The sequence below is a fragment of the Crocuta crocuta genome, unplaced genomic scaffold (genome assembly GCF_008692635.1).
Source record: "Crocuta crocuta isolate KB4526 unplaced genomic scaffold, BGI_CrCroc_1.0 scaffold156, whole genome shotgun sequence".
Lineage (NCBI taxonomy): Eukaryota > Metazoa > Chordata > Mammalia > Carnivora > Hyaenidae > Crocuta > Crocuta crocuta.
Genome location: NW_027531308.1, coordinates 1,035,300 through 1,053,743, shown reverse-complemented (window position 1 = coordinate 1,053,743; position 18,444 = coordinate 1,035,300). Strand labels below are relative to the sequence as shown.

At 42.2% G+C, this 18,444-nt stretch overlaps 1 protein-coding gene across 1 annotated transcript in view; it reads left to right on the top strand.

The window, feature by feature from the left end:
* The window catches only part of RYR3 (ryanodine receptor 3), a 373,605-nt gene that overhangs the window by 199,229 nt on the left and 155,932 nt on the right, over window positions 1-18,444 (top strand). Inside the window, exons 37-38 of the mRNA XM_077771636.1 lie at window positions 1,616-1,718; window positions 3,254-3,391. Of these exons, the coding sequence (XP_077627762.1) occupies window positions 1,616-1,718; window positions 3,254-3,391 (241 nt within the window). The remainder of the gene's footprint in view (window positions 1-1,615; window positions 1,719-3,253; window positions 3,392-18,444) is intronic.

Genomic DNA, 18,444 nt, shown 5'->3' with positions numbered 1-18,444 from the left:
TTCAGTCTCCCTAGTAGTCACTGTCTGGGGTCGTGGGTCTTTGGACAGACTAGAGGCATCCTGGAATCTGACAAGGAAATGAGTGACCACGTTTTTGCCATCTTTTCATGAAACTCTGATAGCGTTCCTTTCAATTATTGATGTAGGCAGCCAAGCAGATACCTGACTTTGCCAGCCACAGAATTTGCATATTTTCTCATATTGTGTCACATGATTATCATACCTTGAAATATCATTTACGTTCATTACCACTTTGAGATCACAGTGGCTATGAGACCTGCTAGTGGATCTTTTTCTCCAATGGGTTAATAAACAAGTACCTGGTACTATATCACAGATTTCTTTTTTAGGATTTTGATAACCAGATTTCAGTACAATTGCTTCTCCATGTAATTTTCTATATTTTGTGTTATGTATTCAAAATGCTAATTTGAGCAGGAATCGGTGGGTGAGCAGGTCTAGGGATGTGCGAAATACTGATTATTTTTTTAATGTTTATTCAGTTTTGAAAGACAGTGATAGAGCATGAGTGGGGGGTGGAGACAGAGAGAGAGGGAGACACAAAATCTGAGGCAGGCTCCAGGCTCTGAGCTGTCAGCACAGAGCCCAACGCAGGGATCGAACTCATAAACCATGAGATCATGACCTGAGCCAAACTCAGCCACTTAAGGGACTGAGCCACCCAGGTGCCTCCTGATTTCTTTTTAAAAAGCAAATTACCCAACAGAAAAGTGGAGGAAGAATATTAATGGGAAATTTATAAAATATGAAATAAAAATGGTTCTTACGTGTGGAAAAACAAAATTCAACCTCCCCAATTAGATGCAAAGTAAAGCAACAGGGATATGGCATTTTTCACCCATTAAATTGGAAAATATTTGAAAATGTGTTAAGTCTCATTTCAGTAATGGAGATGGCAAAGTAATACACACTCTTGAATAAATTTGGTAACAATGAAAATTGTTGTAAGCATTCTGGAGGGTGATTTGGCAATTCGTATCAGAAGCCATTAAAATCTGCAAATCTTTTGATCCAGTCATGTTGCTTCTAGGAGTTTATCCTTAAAAAAAAAAGAAGAAGAAGATCAGAGATGTGAACAAAAATTAGGTAAAAGGACCTGCCAACAAAATTTATTTAAGGACAAAAAAATGGAAACAATTTAAATATATTTGAACAGGTCATTAGTTTTACATCGATTGCTATTCATCCATATGATGAAATGCAATGTACCTGTTAAAAATCAATAAAATAAGAAAATGCTCAAGATAAATTGTTAAGTGGAAAATCAGACTTCAAAAATGTTTATCTAGAGTATGCATGCTCTCAATCTATGTATATAAAGCCTGGAAGATAAGAACTAAGTATCATTAAATATGGTTCTCTTTGGGTAGTGGGATCTCCACAGTAAATTTTCTTTAGGTATTTCCAAATGTTGTGCAGTTAATAAATTACCATTATAATCAGAGAAAGGGTGAAAGCTACTTTTAAATATGGTCATCTTTACAAAATTTGAGTTAGATAAAATTTGCAAAGGATGTTAGGTGTCTAAGGCAGGATCTGAGTTCTTTTGATCAACACTGAGAACCAACTACCCATTCTTCTTTGTCCCTCAAAGATCAACATGCTTCTTAACTTTCAACTGGGAGAGAATTGCCCCTGCCCAGAAGAGATCCGAGAGGAGCTATATGACTTCCATGAGGACCTTCTTATTCACTGTGGTGAGTTTCTGCAATGAAAGCTTTATCAAAGACAAGCCTGTTCCCGATTCCTTCATTAAAAGCTAGTGGGGGTTGGGAAGGCAGCTTTCTATTTAAAAGTGCAGTTGACCCTTTTTCTAATATTATTTTTTCTTCCCTTCCCTTATATTCATCTGTTTTGTATCTTAAATTCCACATGGGAGTAAAGTCCTATGATACTTGTCTTCCTCTAGTTTTGCTTAGCATAATACACTCTAGTTCCATCCACGTTGTTGTAAATGGCAAGAGTTTTCTTTTTGATTGCTGAGTCATATGGGTTTGAGCTACACGGGTCCACTCAAAATGGAGAATTTTGTTTCCATAAATAGAGTGCAGTACTCTAAGTGTATTTTCTCTTCCTTATGATTTTCTTAATAATACTTTCTTTCTCTAATTTAAGAATACAGTACATAATGCATATAGCATTTAAAAATGTATGTTAGTTGACTGTTTATCACTAAGGCTTCCCATCAAGAGTATGCTATTCATAGTTAAGTTGTAGAGGGTGAGAGTCACATATGGATTTTCTGCTGTGTGGGCGCCTCTAGCCCCTGCGTTGTTTGAGGATTAATTGTATAATACTAGCGTCTCAAGAAATAATTCTGCCAGGACTACTTGCATCTGAGAAGATATAGGAAATAATTCCAGCATATATGCCCCATCCATATATGATGGAAACTCCTTCTACCAAGAAGAAATTTTTCTGAGATAGAAGAGAAACAGGGTGTCTGAAGAAGGAAAATAACTGATACTTATATAAACTTCACCCACTTTACTTAGATGGTTGGACTCTGTTCCCAGGTGAACCAGGATTCTGATCTCCTTTGCTTCTTAGCTTTTGCAGTGATATAAATATGATAACTTACACCCTTAAGAATCCTAAGCCAGAAGTTCCTGCTTTAATATATAACTGATGATTTTAATTGGTTCTCAGCATTTGTGCTGCTTGTACGTGGGTGGATTGACTAATACATGGATAATAGATGGTCTTTTCATAGGAAATGAATTACTGTTAACTCTTTCTAGATACTCTACAGCCCTTCTGGGGTATAGGTTAGAAGTTAACTTTAGGAGTGCCAAGGTGGCACTGTCAGTTAAAGCATCTGACTCTTGGTTTTGGCTCGGGTCATGATCTCCTGGTTTGTGGGATCAAGCCCCGCATCAGCACAGAGCCTGCTTGGTCTCTCCCTCCCTCTCCCTCTGCCCCTCCCTCATTCACTCATTCTCTCTCTCTCTCTCTCTCTCACTCTCTCTCAATAAATAAATAAATAAACTTTTAAAAAAAGTTAATTTTAGATTTTGAAATTACTTGATGTTTTTGTATACAAGAAATTATCTTTTTAAAATACTTGCCAAAATTACATCCTGCAGGTAAGTAATTATGCGAGGCTGCCCATAGTGTCTTTGGAAAGTTCCAGAAGGGTAGGAAGGAAAGATTTTATGTTCTTTTGATCTTTTGGTGTTTTTTTTTTTTTATGTATTGTTGAAGGTTTTCACTCTGTTCTGTGACTTGCTAGGTGTTCCCCTAGAGGAAGAAGAGGAGGAGGAGGAAGACATGTCCTGGGCTGGGAAACTCCGTGCCTTGGTGTATAAAATCAAAGGCCCTCCCAAGCCTGAGAAGGAACAGCCAACAGAGGAGGAAGAGAGATGCCCTAGTAAGTGACCATGCCTTTCAATCATAGTCCTTCTGACACAGTGCTCTTCTATGACATAATGAAAAGAATTGGCTTTCTGACAGATGCTGTAAGATAGAGGTGGACTGTCTAAGCTTCCAAGGAGGATTCTGGGCATTCTTTAATAATTGGTGGTGATTATTTTGTATTTGGGGCTATGCTTTTATTATTTAAGGAACTTACTTTCAGAGCTTTTTGAAACTGGAGGAATCTATTACTTTGGGTCTTTTCATGTCTGTCTGGTTAAAAATGCCTATAAACAGATACCTGTTCTTCTTCCTTTTAGGTTTCCATTGTCTCCCTCCTTCAATCATTGTTTTTGTCACCTCTGCTTGTGGTCCCTTAGCACTGAAAATTGTCCCAGCAGGGAAATAAAATAATAATATGAAGGGAGTAAAGGAAGTAGGCTGTGCGCTTTGATGGGGGTCATTTTTGGGTTTTGGCTATGATTTTCATAATGTAGCATCCTAGGGGACTTTGACCTTCCATTTTTCAACAATGCCAAACCTTGTCCAAATTCATTTCTCTAAGCTTTATAGTAGATGTGACTCCTTTTGTTATGACTCATGTTGAAACAAGATCATAATTTGTTCTATAGAGCAGTGTACTACCTATAAACCATTAACATTTCAAGAAGAAGACTGTGTATTATATATCATCAGGATGCTCTTTTGTACCAACTTCTGCAAGTATTTCACTCGTCTAAAGGGAGAACTTCTGAGGTTTAACATAATTGCCTTTTATCTTGTTCCTATTCCTATCTATTTTAAGTTTATTTATTTATTTTGAGAGAGAGAGAGAGAGAAAGCAGTGTAGGGGCAGAAAGAGAATCCCAGTCTGGGACCCAAACTCATGAACCGTGAGATCATGACCTGAGCCAAAATCGAGAGTTGAATGCTTAACCAACTGAGCCATCCAGGCATCCCTATTCCTATCCATTTTAAAACATGCTTTCAAATCACAGACTAGAGCAATAGACTGTCAAGCTATGATTGGTTTGTCTGAAAACACTACTTTGGGGGTTCATACATCTTATTGCCCTTTCTGTTGACCTTCCATCTTTGTCAGAATATCTCTGAAGGGAAAGAATCCTCACCATTTTTTCAGCACAAGTGTTGAAGCCTCTGGAAAAGAGGATCCGATACTTGGCAGTGGTCGTACTGGCAACCCTTAATCAGTGCTTTCCATCACCATTTTTCTATGGGTGGTCTTTGATAATGATGTGCCAGCAGGATTCTAAAAGCACAAAAGTGAGTTTAGATTCCCTCTGTGATTACTGCCAAAGCAGAGCTAAAAATAGACTGATCTGACCCATAATACCTGCTGAGAATCTATTTTGAAAGGGGGTGGTTCTTTCTAACATAATGTATCACCACTAGGAGTCCCTCGTGTGCGCTTTCATTTCATGTGAGGTAAGTAGTCAGATGAAATCACTTGGCTGTGTAAAGTGTCCCTAACTCTGAGAATGGTGTCCAGCCATTAGAGATTGCAACTTCAGCACTGCTGCCTCGGGACTCAGGCTGGAAGACCATGTTCTGCCTGTTCTGGTAGAATGTGCAAACAAGGTCGCTGGACTGTGAGAGTTCATGTCTTCACCTCATGCAGCTTCCCTTCCAGAAGGAGAATTGTGAGTGGCTCACTGAGCGGCTCACGAATTGTGTTGTAAGTGTCCTTTTCTGGATTTCCAGAAATAGAGATGGAGATGGTCAAGCATGTCTGGTTGTCAGTATGTGGGTCCTGTCCCAATGTACCAGAGGCATAAAGCCTCTCACTCATGCCTGACATTTGAGGAGAAAATCTTGAGAATGCTTTAACTGCCACACCCCTGAAGTTGTTTTTAACTGATCAAATGGAGACACTGTTTCTGAATACATAACCAGTTGCAATAAAAGGGCCAAAATACTTTCCAGTATTAGTAACTTGGTGCACATTACTTACCTTTCTCACCCTTACATTTGATAAAATACTGAAATTACAGAGAATAACATGGGATAGGAAATTGACAATTTCTCACGTACTTCACATGTATTAGTTTACTACTGGTGGTCTTTTTCACTCTTCTATTGTGTAGTTGATGGAAATAGAACTCTGAAGAGTGAAGGGATACTTGTTCATTCACTTACTCTTGCCAACACTACCCAGTTTCAGAAAACTTCCCAGGTGACTAAATATCACTGGCACAAGGTAACTGGGCTGAGTAAAGCTGTGGCTTGCTTTTTCTGACTCTGGTTCCATGTTCTTTCCCTTGTCCCGTGAAGCCCCCAACATAGCTATGACATACACAATGGCTTTTTAAAACCATCATCTTTTTGTCTCGCTTACTACACCTGTGAGGTAACTCATGCTTGTGACTCCCTGTCACCTGTAGGAAATCTAAACCTGACAGAAGTCAAAATTCTAACATGCCCATGTTGACCAAGCCTAAGATCTGTACTCAGAGTGTTCAGGGTAGCTGGTAGTTTCTCCTCCATGAGTAGTTGGTGTTGGCCAGATGACCTGCAGGAAAACTTCACCTTTCCTAGAAAAAAGGAATCAACAGGGTCGTGAATCTCTTGAGAATACTTCAAGCTAGCTTAGAGTTCCAGGGATCTTCCTAAACTAACTCTAAGCCATATTGTCGATGAAAGCTGTTAGAATCTTCTTAAAAGATCATATGATAATGAAGAGGTAAAAAAGACCCAACAGTAGCAGCTTTGCCATACTAAGCCACATTTTCTTGGCATATCCCAGTCCAGCAAACTCCTGAGAAAATCTTTTGCCTGTTCTGAGCCAGGCCTTCTCACATGTGACAGTTGAAACAAGTGTCTTGAATATACACGTGTTGCCACGGAGTTACTCCTCCAGAAGAGACCAGCTCTTTTCGCTAAATTCTGAAATTAACAAAATGAAGATCACCTATCACTTTCCAGCTCGAAGTTGGTGCATTCCTGCTGTCATTCACTGAATGCCTTGCCCATGGAGGTTTTTCCATCATCTTCTCTCTACAAAGAAAGCTGCTACTTGTGTCCACTCTTGCCCCATCACTGAATGGCCTAAGAACCCTAACCGAAATCCTCTCCTGCCTAAAGGCTGCAGTTTATTGAGTGTTCGGGGCGGGGGGCGGGGGGGAGGCGGAGACTGCTGTCCACTACAAAAATAAGTCCTAGAGCCCAGCACAAATACTTATACACAAAATGAGATTACTCAGTGACAGATGCATTGAAGGTATTCAGGCAGTATTTGTAAGCCTGTTCAGATTCTCTCCCACCATCCTCTCCCTGTGATGCACATGCATAGACACCTCCTCCATGAAGTCTTTCTTTCACCCTTACCCTCCGTCCTTCTGCCCCAGCTGTTCCACAGAACCTCTCATGGGGCCTGTATGACCTTCCGCCATACATGGAGTATCTGTGTCCCTGTTTGTTTCTTCACCAGTGCTGAGACCACTGCCACATTAACTCATTGCTGCAAATCTTTCTGACTTCCAGTACATGTTAGTCCTAGGAGGCTCAGAAAGATGAAGAAAATGAGGACCTTATGAACAAAGGAGGAAATGAGTGTGGTAAGGAAACTCAATGTAATCATGAGTTTGGCTATGCTATCATAAAAGGGCAGCTAAAATACAGTAGGTGACCAGAGGAGGAATTGGAGAAATGTCCATAAAGAGCATAGATAAGGAGAGAAAATAAGAAGGGACGCTCCTTTTTGATGAAAAGATCTGCTTCAACAAAGGCCCCCATGAGAAAAGTTCAGGTAATATTCCAGGAGCAGCAAGCAATTGAGGTTGGTTGAACTCTAAGAGGAATAGAAGGGGGTAGAGGGAAGTAGTAGAGTGGTGTTAGGACAGAGTGGCTTGAAAATCCAATCATTAAACTACAGTTGGCCTTAGAATGTGATGCATTAGCTGTATCCATGCATTTTATACTACTTGGCCCTACTTAGTTGCAGGGAGGGAGGGGTTAACATTTACACAGTACCGCTGTGTCCTGAGCCTTGTGTGAAGTACTTCTGTATTACTTCATGTAATTCTCACAATATGCAGTAACTGAGGTAGATGATTTTATTCCTGTGTTCTGATTAAGAAACTTAAGTAAAGACAGATTCAGCAACTTTATAGGGTCACACAGTAGTGGCATAAAAGTTCAAGCCATTGTCACCTGAGTGTAGTTGCCCTGCATATTATTTATATAATAATATCCTGCCTCCCACAAGGCAGTGGCTATGAAAGGTCCTTAAGGACTAAATTATTCATCTACTCAACCGTAGTGAGGTAGTTAGAAGCATAGGGCTCTAGACTTGGGCCACCTGGTCTTAAATTCTTGCTCTGCCACAAGGTATGAGTTTGGGCATGTGGCAGCCTCTCTGTGCCTCACTTTACTCATCTGTAAAACAGACATGACACTAATACCTTATTTGGTTTACTTGAGGATTAAATTAGTTAAAAATTCAAAGTATTTTTAAGTGTGCCTGGCACAGAGTATGCACTGAATTTTAACTATTTTTGGCTGTTTAAGTGTTAGGGGGCACCTGGATGGCTCACTCAGTTAAGCATCCGACCCTTGATTTCAGCTCAGGTCATGACCTCACAGTTTAAGAGCTTGAGCCCCATGTCAGGCTCTGTGCTGACAACACAGCGTGTGCTTGGAATTCTCTCTCTCCTTCTCTCTCTCTCTGCCCCTCCCCTGCTTGTGTGCTCACAAGCATGTGCGCTCTCTTGCGCTCTCTCTCTCTCTCTCTCAAAAATAACTTTAAAAAATGGTAGCCACTTACCATTTCTCAAGCACTGTATTATGCACCAGTTAATTCTGCCTTATAAGATAGCAATCTAAAGGATTGTAGTGCCGGGTCACCGGAGGCATGGAGACCCATGGGATGTCACTGCAGTGCTCTAGATAAGAAGCTCTGAGGACTTGAATAAAGATGGTGTGGTGGGTAGAACAATGGCCCCAACGATGTCCATGTCCTAATTCCTGGAACCTATGGATTAAACGGTAAAGGAAAATTAGGGAACAGATACAATTAAGGCTATTAATTAGCTGGCCTTAAAATAGAGAAATCTCCTGGATTACTGGAGTAGACCTAAAATAATCACAAGGCACTGTGCTAGACACTTCACATTACCTCACCTGATTTACCCCTTGCAGCAAACAACTAGGCTGGGTGACAGCCAGGTTCCCATTTCACATGCCAGGCAATGGAGAGAGACGCAAAATAATTTGGACAAGGTTTCTACACCAAGTTAGAGCTGGCCCACACTGGGATCACGTTCCATGCCCAGGTCCCACACTCTTTCAGAGCACCGTGTAGGGGTGCCCAGGATGGGGCCGTGGGAGTGAGGGGACAGGAGTGGGGAGCATAGACCTGGAGGAGGCATGGTCTGCAGCTCACCTCATCCTCGGGTTATTCTCCAGACTGAATACACACAGGAACTGAAATAAAAATGATTCAGTTGCTTTCCCAGCAGCGTAAAGACAGAGACCTCAGGTCCCTGAGCCCTTCGCTGTCCCATCTCTGTCCTGTTTCATGTCAGGGATTTCCTTCCCAAACACATGAGCAGCCGCAGCTGTTCTCTGTGCTCTTTTCCCCATCGTCATCGTTGGTCATTTAATCTCCGGAACGTTTTTGAGAAAGTGATTATGAGGCTGGTTGACTGATTTCAAAAACAACAGGCTCATTATCTCCATATGATGGATGAGACCCCAGAGGGCAGCAGAGCAGAGATGGACTGGCAGAAGCTGACCACGCTGCCCAAACTGAGGGCTCTGGAGGCTGGCGGTGCTGCCTTGGGTACTGCCGGTGTGTCCAGCTGGCTGGGGAGACAGTCCTGGGGGTGCAGCAGTTGGCTTCCACACTTGTCTCCGACCTCACCGATGGGAGGCTCTGGCTGAGGCAGAAACCTGCTGCAGAGGGAGATTTACAAATGGATTTAGCAGAAATCTGCATCAGCCACGTAATCACCTACACACGGCCTTCCCTGAGGGCCATGTTCAAGGGCAGCCAGGCCAGGCTGACTGGGGGGAGATTGTGGGGTTCACACCTGTTGTATACAGAGGCACGAGGCTCCATCTCCAGTGCTCCGTGTCCCCTGCGGCACACCCTGCCGTGGCTGCCTCAGCAGACCACCTAGTTACAGGAGTCCTGGTTTGTTTCTTGAATTGAAATGTTTCTTTGCCTAAAGAAGAGATAAAGTGAGGATCAGGCTACCATGGCCCTCACTGTGGGGGAAACTCGGTCCCTGCCACATCTGTCTTTTCTTACACAGTGGTTGTAAGGAATAAATGATGAGGCCCCTGCGTGGCTCAGTTGGTTGAGTGTCTGGCTCTTAATTTCAGCTCAGGTCATGATCCTAGGGTTGTGGGATGGAGCCTGGTATCAGTCTTGAGATTCTGTCTCTCTCCCTCTCTCTCTCTGTCCCTCCCCTGCTTATGCATGCTTTCTAAATAAACAGATAGATAGAGACAGACAGACAGATAGATAAAATAACTACTTTAACAAAAAAGGAAGCAATGGTAATTCAGGTACAGCATTTAGCACAGGGTCTGGCCCACAGGAAACTCTCAGTGAACATTGGCTACAGTTTCTGTGATGAGAACTTAGAATGTTTTAGCAAGCTGCTTAAACTTGGACCCTATTCCCCTGCCAATAGAGGAGACAGATGTACACATCCAAAAATTAAACATAGAGCTGGGCCAAAGGGAGGCTGGGTACTCTCGTGGGTGGTCATTGGCTTGCCGAAGAGCCTAGGGCGGGCCCTGCCCCATCGCACACCATTTGCTGGGTCTCTGGCAGCTGTGTCGTGATGACACAGAGTAAATGGAGAAGAGGGAGCAGCTCTAAGAACAGTACTCCAGACTGTCTTCATAGGCTTCTCCTTTCAGTGCCAGAGGCCAGCTCCAGCCGGTTCAGGGGTCCCTGAAGGATGGACAGTGTCAGCAAGAGAGAGTGAGAGAGCCCCAAGATTCTTCCTGGTCATCAGGCAGGCATCTCTGTCCTGTCGGTTTTGGTGTCTTTATTTATAGGTCAAACGATAACATGGCATCAGAAAATGGAATTTTTACAATGGATAGTTCTCTGTGATAAGATGCTTTGGAAAGTGTACGGAAACAGTTTTTACAGAAGTATTCTTGCAGAACTACCCCAATTATAGTGACATTGAATAACTCAGAAAATAACAGGGTGTTCTTTGTGAAAAAACACGATAACACACACATTTTAATAACACTAAGATTAAGTCATAGGTTAAGTTGTAGATACTCTTATCCATCCTCATCACAGCTGCCAGTGTAAGGGAAGGTGTTTGTGGAATATAGGCCTTAGGAAGGGACGCTCTCCATCATCAGTTAGCAAAGGTATATGTAGTAACTTATGTTCTACTCGTATCTGTTCCTTCTCTCTAAGTTAGGCTCTTTGTCTCTGGTCCAGACTTAATTGTCCAGTTATATTCCTTATGGCACCAGAGAACCAACCATACCTTTAAAAGAGTTTAGCTCATTTCCAATACATAGAATAGCCTCTTTGAGTACATTTATCTTTGTGTCTAGTTTTTTTGTCTATGATTTCTTGAATAGCTAAGGCATGAAAAACATTTTTGGTTAGTTGATTTACATGTTGAGCTGTATGAACCTCTTGGACTAACGCAATGGTAGAAACAGAATTGTACACATAAAGGTCAATCTTTTATGAGTAAGGATCATTAGCCTGTTTATAGCTCAAGGGAAGTATCGAGGAAAACAGGACCTGCCGGAGACACGATGTCTGTTCCCATAATCACAAAAGAAGTTCCTACAATAATTTCCTTCACAAGGTGCAATCATCATACCAGGGCCAGAATAAGGGGACAAGTCACTCCTGATACCAATCAACAAGGTGCCTTGGGGGTCGATGCTCAAGCAGAAATAATTGAGTGGGGGTGGATATTGGGCGTCATCTGACGGCAAGAGACCAGTGCAAACTTGCCTTAATCTCACAAGGAGTTTTCTCAACTAGTGGGTTCAGAATGGCTCCCAACATTTCAGGTTTTCAGAAAGCCTGGTAACCTTGTTCTCCACCATCCCGATAATCTTGTTCCAGTGAAACTAAGCAAAAGTGGTACCAACTGTATTGCCTGGGCCGGAGAGGCCCCCCGGAAGGCACAGAGAAATTAGTGTGATGGATTTTCCAAGTCACCACAGAGTCCATGGGTTTAACTTTCTCCCTGACCTTCGCTGCTAATAAAAAGTAGGTATTTGGCCACCTTGTGAAGCAGACCAGACTTTCAGCCCAGAGAAAATCTCTAGGGCACAGGATGCAGAGGGCATGAGACCTTCCCATTAAATCTTACCCACTAAATCCAGAGGGTGTTATTGTGCCATTTGACCCCTGATGGGACAGGTCCTTTGTCTCTCAGTCCTCAGGACAGCCATCAAAACAGCCATCAAGTTACCACCGCTCATCTCCCCCATGTGAGTGATTAGTAGTGCACGGTGATGCCTCGGACATGGCCACTTGCTGTGGTCAGTGACCATTGGATTTGAAGATTTTGTTTTACTTCTTTGATCTCCAGTTAAACTATTAATAAAAGCAATCTGGGTAACATCCTTATATGGTAGGTGGGCACTAAAAGGTGGGGGTAAAATTCTTGGTGCTCATTGCTTTAACCCAGTGAACCAGTAAAACTTGTCACTTTAATAAATTAGTACAACCATGTCCAAAAGCTCAACAGGTTAGGCGGACCTAGAATCCTAGAGTATTAAGCCACCTGTGGCTTGGTAGAAGTGGATAGGGACCCAGAGAGGTAAAGTGACTGGACCAAGGTAACACAGCCAGAGCTGCATCAGCCGTACATTCATTTCCTTCAGCATGAACTTTCTTTTGCTAACTTGATTTTATTGGTGAAGAGATCAAGGTTCTTGGAATGGGAGTAATCTTCCTAGCTCAGCGTCAGCTACAAAAAGAGCCAAAGATTTATGAGTTTCAGGATTTATTTCTGAATCCACTTCATTGTTTAAAAGAGCATCTAGACTGTATAATATAAATTTAAAGCATTCATAGGGATAGCTATTTCTCTGGATTTTGTGAAGCTATAGAAAGTAAGAAGCTCTCAGATGGAAAAGTAGATGATTTTGGATTCCAGCAGCTGAGGTTTGGATCTCCGCTTTGTCATTTACTAATTGTGATGTTAGGCCGGTTTATTAACCTCCATATGTTTCAATTTCCTTGTCTACAAAATGAGAATAATGATATCCGTACCTCATGGGGGCAGAGAGATAAAGATTCTATGAAACAGTGCTCAGTTTAATATTCTAGTACTTAGAGGTTGGTATGCCTCCCAGCTTCTGAAGCAAATATACAAAGTGTGAGTCATAAGAACTTGATCTCTACATTTATCATTTCAGATGCTTGCAGCAAAACAGAACAGAAAATCCCCCTCAGGTAGAGTAGCCAGTAAAAGACTTCCTACACTGGTGTACCTGGAAGGTAGAGCTGGAGCCAACCAGTGGGTTGAGTGAAAGCCATGGCTTTGCTCCTTCCCACAGCTGTTCCATGTTCTACCTCTGCCTTCAGGCTGGCAGCAGGTGGTGGCTGCAACTCTAGGTCTCACATCCATGGGCTCTGGTGTCCAAGGGAAAAGCAAGACAGTGTCTCCTGCCCTGGTATTCAAAGGATCCTGAGATCAGCTCTGAGTGGAGAACTTGGTCATGGGCCAACTTATGAACCATTAAGTGTGACCTAGAAAAGAAAATGTGCTGGTTGATGTACATCAGCAGAGCCTACCTTTGGAGTGGGGTTGGGTCAGTATTCATGCACTGTAGGAGTCAGAGGCGGATAGCTGTACAAAATCAGGTTCTGTTAAGAATGAAGAAGGAGCAAATGGATTCTTGGTATGTGATTAGGAATATTCATGATGCCGCGATGGTGGTCATCTTCCATTACTCAGTGGTTAGTGCTGGAATGCGGGCGGTTCTAGCTCTTGATGTCCAGAGGGAAAGGAGAGGCCACATAGCTGTGTTACAGGAACTAAGGAACATGCCCTCTGCACTCCGTGTACATTATCTGTTGGGCCATAGCAGTTGTACAGTTGATGCTTTCTGCATTTGATGTTCGGGTTTGACACAGCTCTGAGCCAGAGCCAGGCAGACCTCAAGATGTCAGCAGCCCTGTCACTCTGATTCCCTCAACAAAAACATAGAACTGGATATCTCTCAGGACCCAGCTTCTCTGAGCTCTCCAGTAGCAGCTTGCTCACTGAGCCTCTCCAGTCTGATTTGGAGAGCTTCACATATTCTCAATCAGGACTTTCTACCAGTGGGAGAATATTAGTTCTCTATTGCTGCAGCAAATTACCATAAACTTAATGGCTTCACATAGTATGAATTTATTATAACACAGTTCTGGAGGTCACAAGTCTAAAATGGGTTAGTAGTATTGCTTTCCTTCTGGAAGCTCTAGAGGAAGATTCATTTCTGGCATTTGTCAGATCCCAAAGGCCCCCTGCATTGACTAGTGGCCCTTTCCAGCAGTGGTATCTGTCGGATCTCTTCTGTTATTACATCTTCTCGGACTTTGACCCTCCTGTATCCTTAGAAGAACCCTTGGGATTATCTTGAGCCCAACTGAGTGATTCAAGATAATCTCCCCATCTCAAGGCCCTTAATTTAATCACAAATGCAAGTTGCACTTTGCCATCTAAGGTAATATATTCACAGGTTCTGAGAATGAGGAGGTGGACATTTTTAGGGAGGTCATTCTTCAGCCCACCATAGGGAGGAAGAAAGCAGAGGTCAAAATACGCTCATTCTTTATGCTTGGAAATGATCTAACCCCTGTTAATACCTCCAGAGCATTGACAGCATACCGTGAGCTGACTTTTTAGTCACCTAGAAATTAAAAATAAGTGTACATAATTTAGAAGCACATAATTATTTTTCTTTTCCCATTGTAAGCATGAGCATTATGAATTGCTTTCTAAGTTTAAACTAAGTACAGTGCAATTGTGTTTACTCCCTCTCATCAACATAATTGGAAGATGTTTTCTTCCAAACTGACCCAGATTTAAGAGCACACTCACAGAAATACAACACAAGCTTAGGTTTGGGATCTGTAAACTGCAGGGATTTGCTTTGCCAGTGGCCAGCATCTGCTCCTTAATACTAAGCCTGTATTTCAGGGTGTGATGGCCATGATCTAAATTTAGAGATGAAAAGATTCTTTCCAGACCTCAGTAGCCTAAAACCTTAAATCTGTACTGTGAGAATAGATGATCTGTTTCTCTTCATAGGTGCAGTTGCAAAGCTGGTAATTTGATCATGTAGAAAAGTGTTTCACCAAATATAGTGGGTAACTCTGGAGAATCTTCTTGTAAGAGTCACAGAATGTAGGCTTGAGGTTTGAGGATCAATAGTAGGTTACAGAATGACAAGTGGAGACAAGTAAACAGCCTAACAATAAATCATACCTGAGCTTCCAAACTGTTGTACTAAGGCTAGCTCTAAATTTAAAGGTACTTCAAATCCTTTTTTGTTGTAAGTGATGTCTGGCTAGTCCAGAAGTCAAGTAGCAAAGTAGCTATCTTTCTTTTAAAAAGGATCATTCAGGTATCAAGTTTCCCCTAAACAATACAGTGCCTTAGAAATATTTCATTTTTGAGTTAGCCTAAACAGATACTTAAAATACAGTTTCTAGACGGTGTATTTGATAAAATTGCCTAAGTGTGACTATCCCTAATTACACTAATTACAAAGTGGGGCAAGTTAGAATGTTAATAATTTCTTAAATGAAGCCATTTATAATTCTCAAGGGAGCTACGTGCACATGACTAGCTTCACTAAGACATTGTTTTCTAGGATTCATGTCTCAACAGAAAACAAATGCGTGGCTATACTTTCCTTTTTTTTTTTCTTTCTGAAAAGAACACTGTAGCTGTTTAAGAACCTCATGAGCTTGGGGCACCTCCATTGGTTGAGTGTCAGATCATGACTCCAAGGTCATTAGATCAAGCCCCATGTTAGGAGCCTGCTTAAGATATTCTCTCTCTCTCCCTCCCTCTGCCCCTCTCCACCACTTGCTCTCTCTCATGCACTCTCTCTCTCTCTGAGGTAAAAACAAAAAAAAACATACTAAGCTAAACCATCTAGTGCACTTGACAAGGCCTTTGTGAAAGGTAAGTTNACTCATAACCCTGAAATCAAGACCTGAGCTGAGATCAAGAGTCAGACGTTTAGGTGTCACTGGGTGGTTCAGTCAGGTAAGTATCTGACTTCAGCTCAGGTCATAATTTCATGGTTTGTGAGTTGGAGCCCCGCATCAGTCTCTGGGCTTACAGCTCAGAGCCTGAGCCTGCTTTGAATTCTGTGTCTCCCTCTCTCTCTACCCATCTCCTGCACGCGCTCTCTCTCTCGCTCTCTCTCGCTTGCTCGCTTTCTCTCACAAAAATAAATGAGCATTAAAAACAAAACAAAACAAAAAAGACACTTAACTGACTGAGCCACCCAGGCACCCCTGTGATAGGGGTTCTGAGTAGAGTTATGAGGCACATGTACTTAGGCCTGTGTGCGCACCATGGAATAAAATGAGGCCATACATTACAGCAAATGGTAGAGTTAACCTCCCCACCTCACTCTTACATTTCTCCTGGAGTCTTTCCCCTAAGGAGTCATGTTTCTTATGCAAACTACAGTGTCTTTTTAGCCATTAAAGGGCACCATTTCCAAAGATGAACTTAGAAAAGCAGCAGAAATTAAATCAATGTTTCGTTGCAACTGTCTTTAATATATTTGTGGTTATGAAAGAGGTTCAAATATATCTCAAGAATTGACTCCCTTTGCTGTTTGAAAGTCCTACCAAATTTGTCAGCATTCTGCCACTGATACCAGAAAAACATACAAGTATTTGCCACAGGGACTACTTGTATGGATCCACTCTTGAAAAAAGACGGCATTCCAAAAAAAGGGTAGTATCTTTCCCACCGGATCACTTCATGCATCCCTGGGAGGGCCCCTCTTTATGATAGAATTCTTTGTTCCCTGCTTCTTTAGTCTCTGTGTAATGTGGACCTCTTCAAGAAATGGGAAGAGCTTTAGATGAAGAACCCACTGGGGAAAAAAAGTAAGGGAGGAAGACCTGATCAGTTCATTAATTTCTTTGGAGTTTTTGTATTACTAGAGAAATGGTACCTTTCTATGAATTGTCTAGTTTCCTAAATGTCTTGGACAATGCAGTTTTCCCCATTATCTTGCTCATTATTTCTTATTAAATGCCTCACACATGTGTATTTAGTTTCCCCAACTAAGCGGCTGCAGGTAATCACTGTGTCTCCAAATAGTTGCATACAGACCACTTACCGCAGTGTTGGGCACTTCACAGAAAATACCATTCAATTAGTTAGCTCATTTAGGAGTTGATACAACTGGAGTTAACTCTGCTGCTAAAATGAGGACGGCAGGGACTTGGAAATGAGGTGTATCCTGAGGCCTGGATACACAGTGACTCCAGAGCAAAGCTTTTATTGGGGGGTAGTGGGGGAGGATCTAAAGCGGACTCCATGCTGACAGCAGTTTTAAATTCTAATTCAGTAATACTGATAGATATATTCGACATAAACTAAAGTTTTTTGAGGTCTTTGATAATTTTTAAGAGTGTAAAAGGGGTCTTGAGACCAGAAAGTGTGAGAAGCATTGAATTATACAGAAGGGTCTATGTTGAGGTGATGACCATGATCAGAAAGTAAAGCTTTCCTTCCAGTGAAGGTGGAGCCCTGTTCTGTTAGGCTGGGCGATTATAATCCAATAGGTCAGGTCTGAACTGGGAAAGCCACAGCTTAGGAAACCTTCCATGCTTGTTTCTGGGTGGCAGGGAGATTGAATGTGAGAGTAAGATGAGTGAGACACCTCACACTGAGAAATGAGGATGAAAGAATCATTTGGAAAATTGAATCTTGGCAGTTGGAAAGGACTCTGGCCATTGGCCCTCCATTACCAAGGAGCTCCCTGCCAGCCTGAAGGGCTCTAGATGCTTCCCTCTTTCTATCAATCTGGGTTCAAGATCCATTATTTCCAGAACAAGGAGCAGGGTGGGTGACTTTCACATCGAGGCTGCAGGGCCTTGGTTGGCTTGCTTGCAGCCAGGACAGTTGGGCACACAGAGAAATGAGTTCAGGATAGAGAGGGAGGCATTTAATTCTTTGCTCCACATTAGCTGACCCTTCAGCAATGACATTACTCTCACTAATACTGGAAATCTGGGCTGTCACCTACAGAAAGCTTTGCTCTGAGGGTGCCTGAGTGGCTCAGTCGGTTAAGAAGCTGACTTCAGCTCAGGTTATGATATCACTGTGAGTTTGAGCCCCACATCAGGCTCTGCGCTGACAGCTTGGAGCCTACTTGGGATTCTGTCTCTCTGCTCCTCCCCTATGCATGTGTGTGCTCGCTCTCTCGCTCTCTCTTTCAAAATAAACATTTTTAACAACCCATTATATATTATATAAATAATATATTTCTGTGAGAAATGACTTAATTTTTCAAAACAAAACAAGAATAATGAGAAGAGGAGCAACATTGTTTTGCATTTTGTAAATCTCTAATGAAAATTAGTAATAGAAGATTAGCTGACTTCTTGTACCTGGTGAAAGAATAGAGAGAAAACTGGCCTCAAAGAGATACATAGCTGGAAAGGGGAAGAGTATTTTAATAGCCTTTTCAGATAGTTGTGCATAGGCTTCTTTGATACTATGTCAAAACTCAACAAGTAGTAGCTTCTCAAAAGTTCACTGCTATGGAGAGTCTGCAATCGTACTAAGGAAATCTTTTTACTTGGTTAAATAAAAACTTATTGGTGTGTTTTTCATGTTGAAGGGATCTTTTACCCTGGAATTTTTGGTTTTTTAAAGTTTATTTTCGAGAGACACTTTCTCCACTTTCGAGAGTGCGAGTGGGGGAGGGGCAGAGAGAGAGAGAGAGAGGGAGACACAGAATCCGAAGCAGGCTCCAGGGTCCGAGCTGTCCGCACAGAGCAGACGTGGGGCTTGAACCCACAAGCTGTGAGATCATGAGCTGAAGTCGGAGGCTTAACCGACTGAGCCA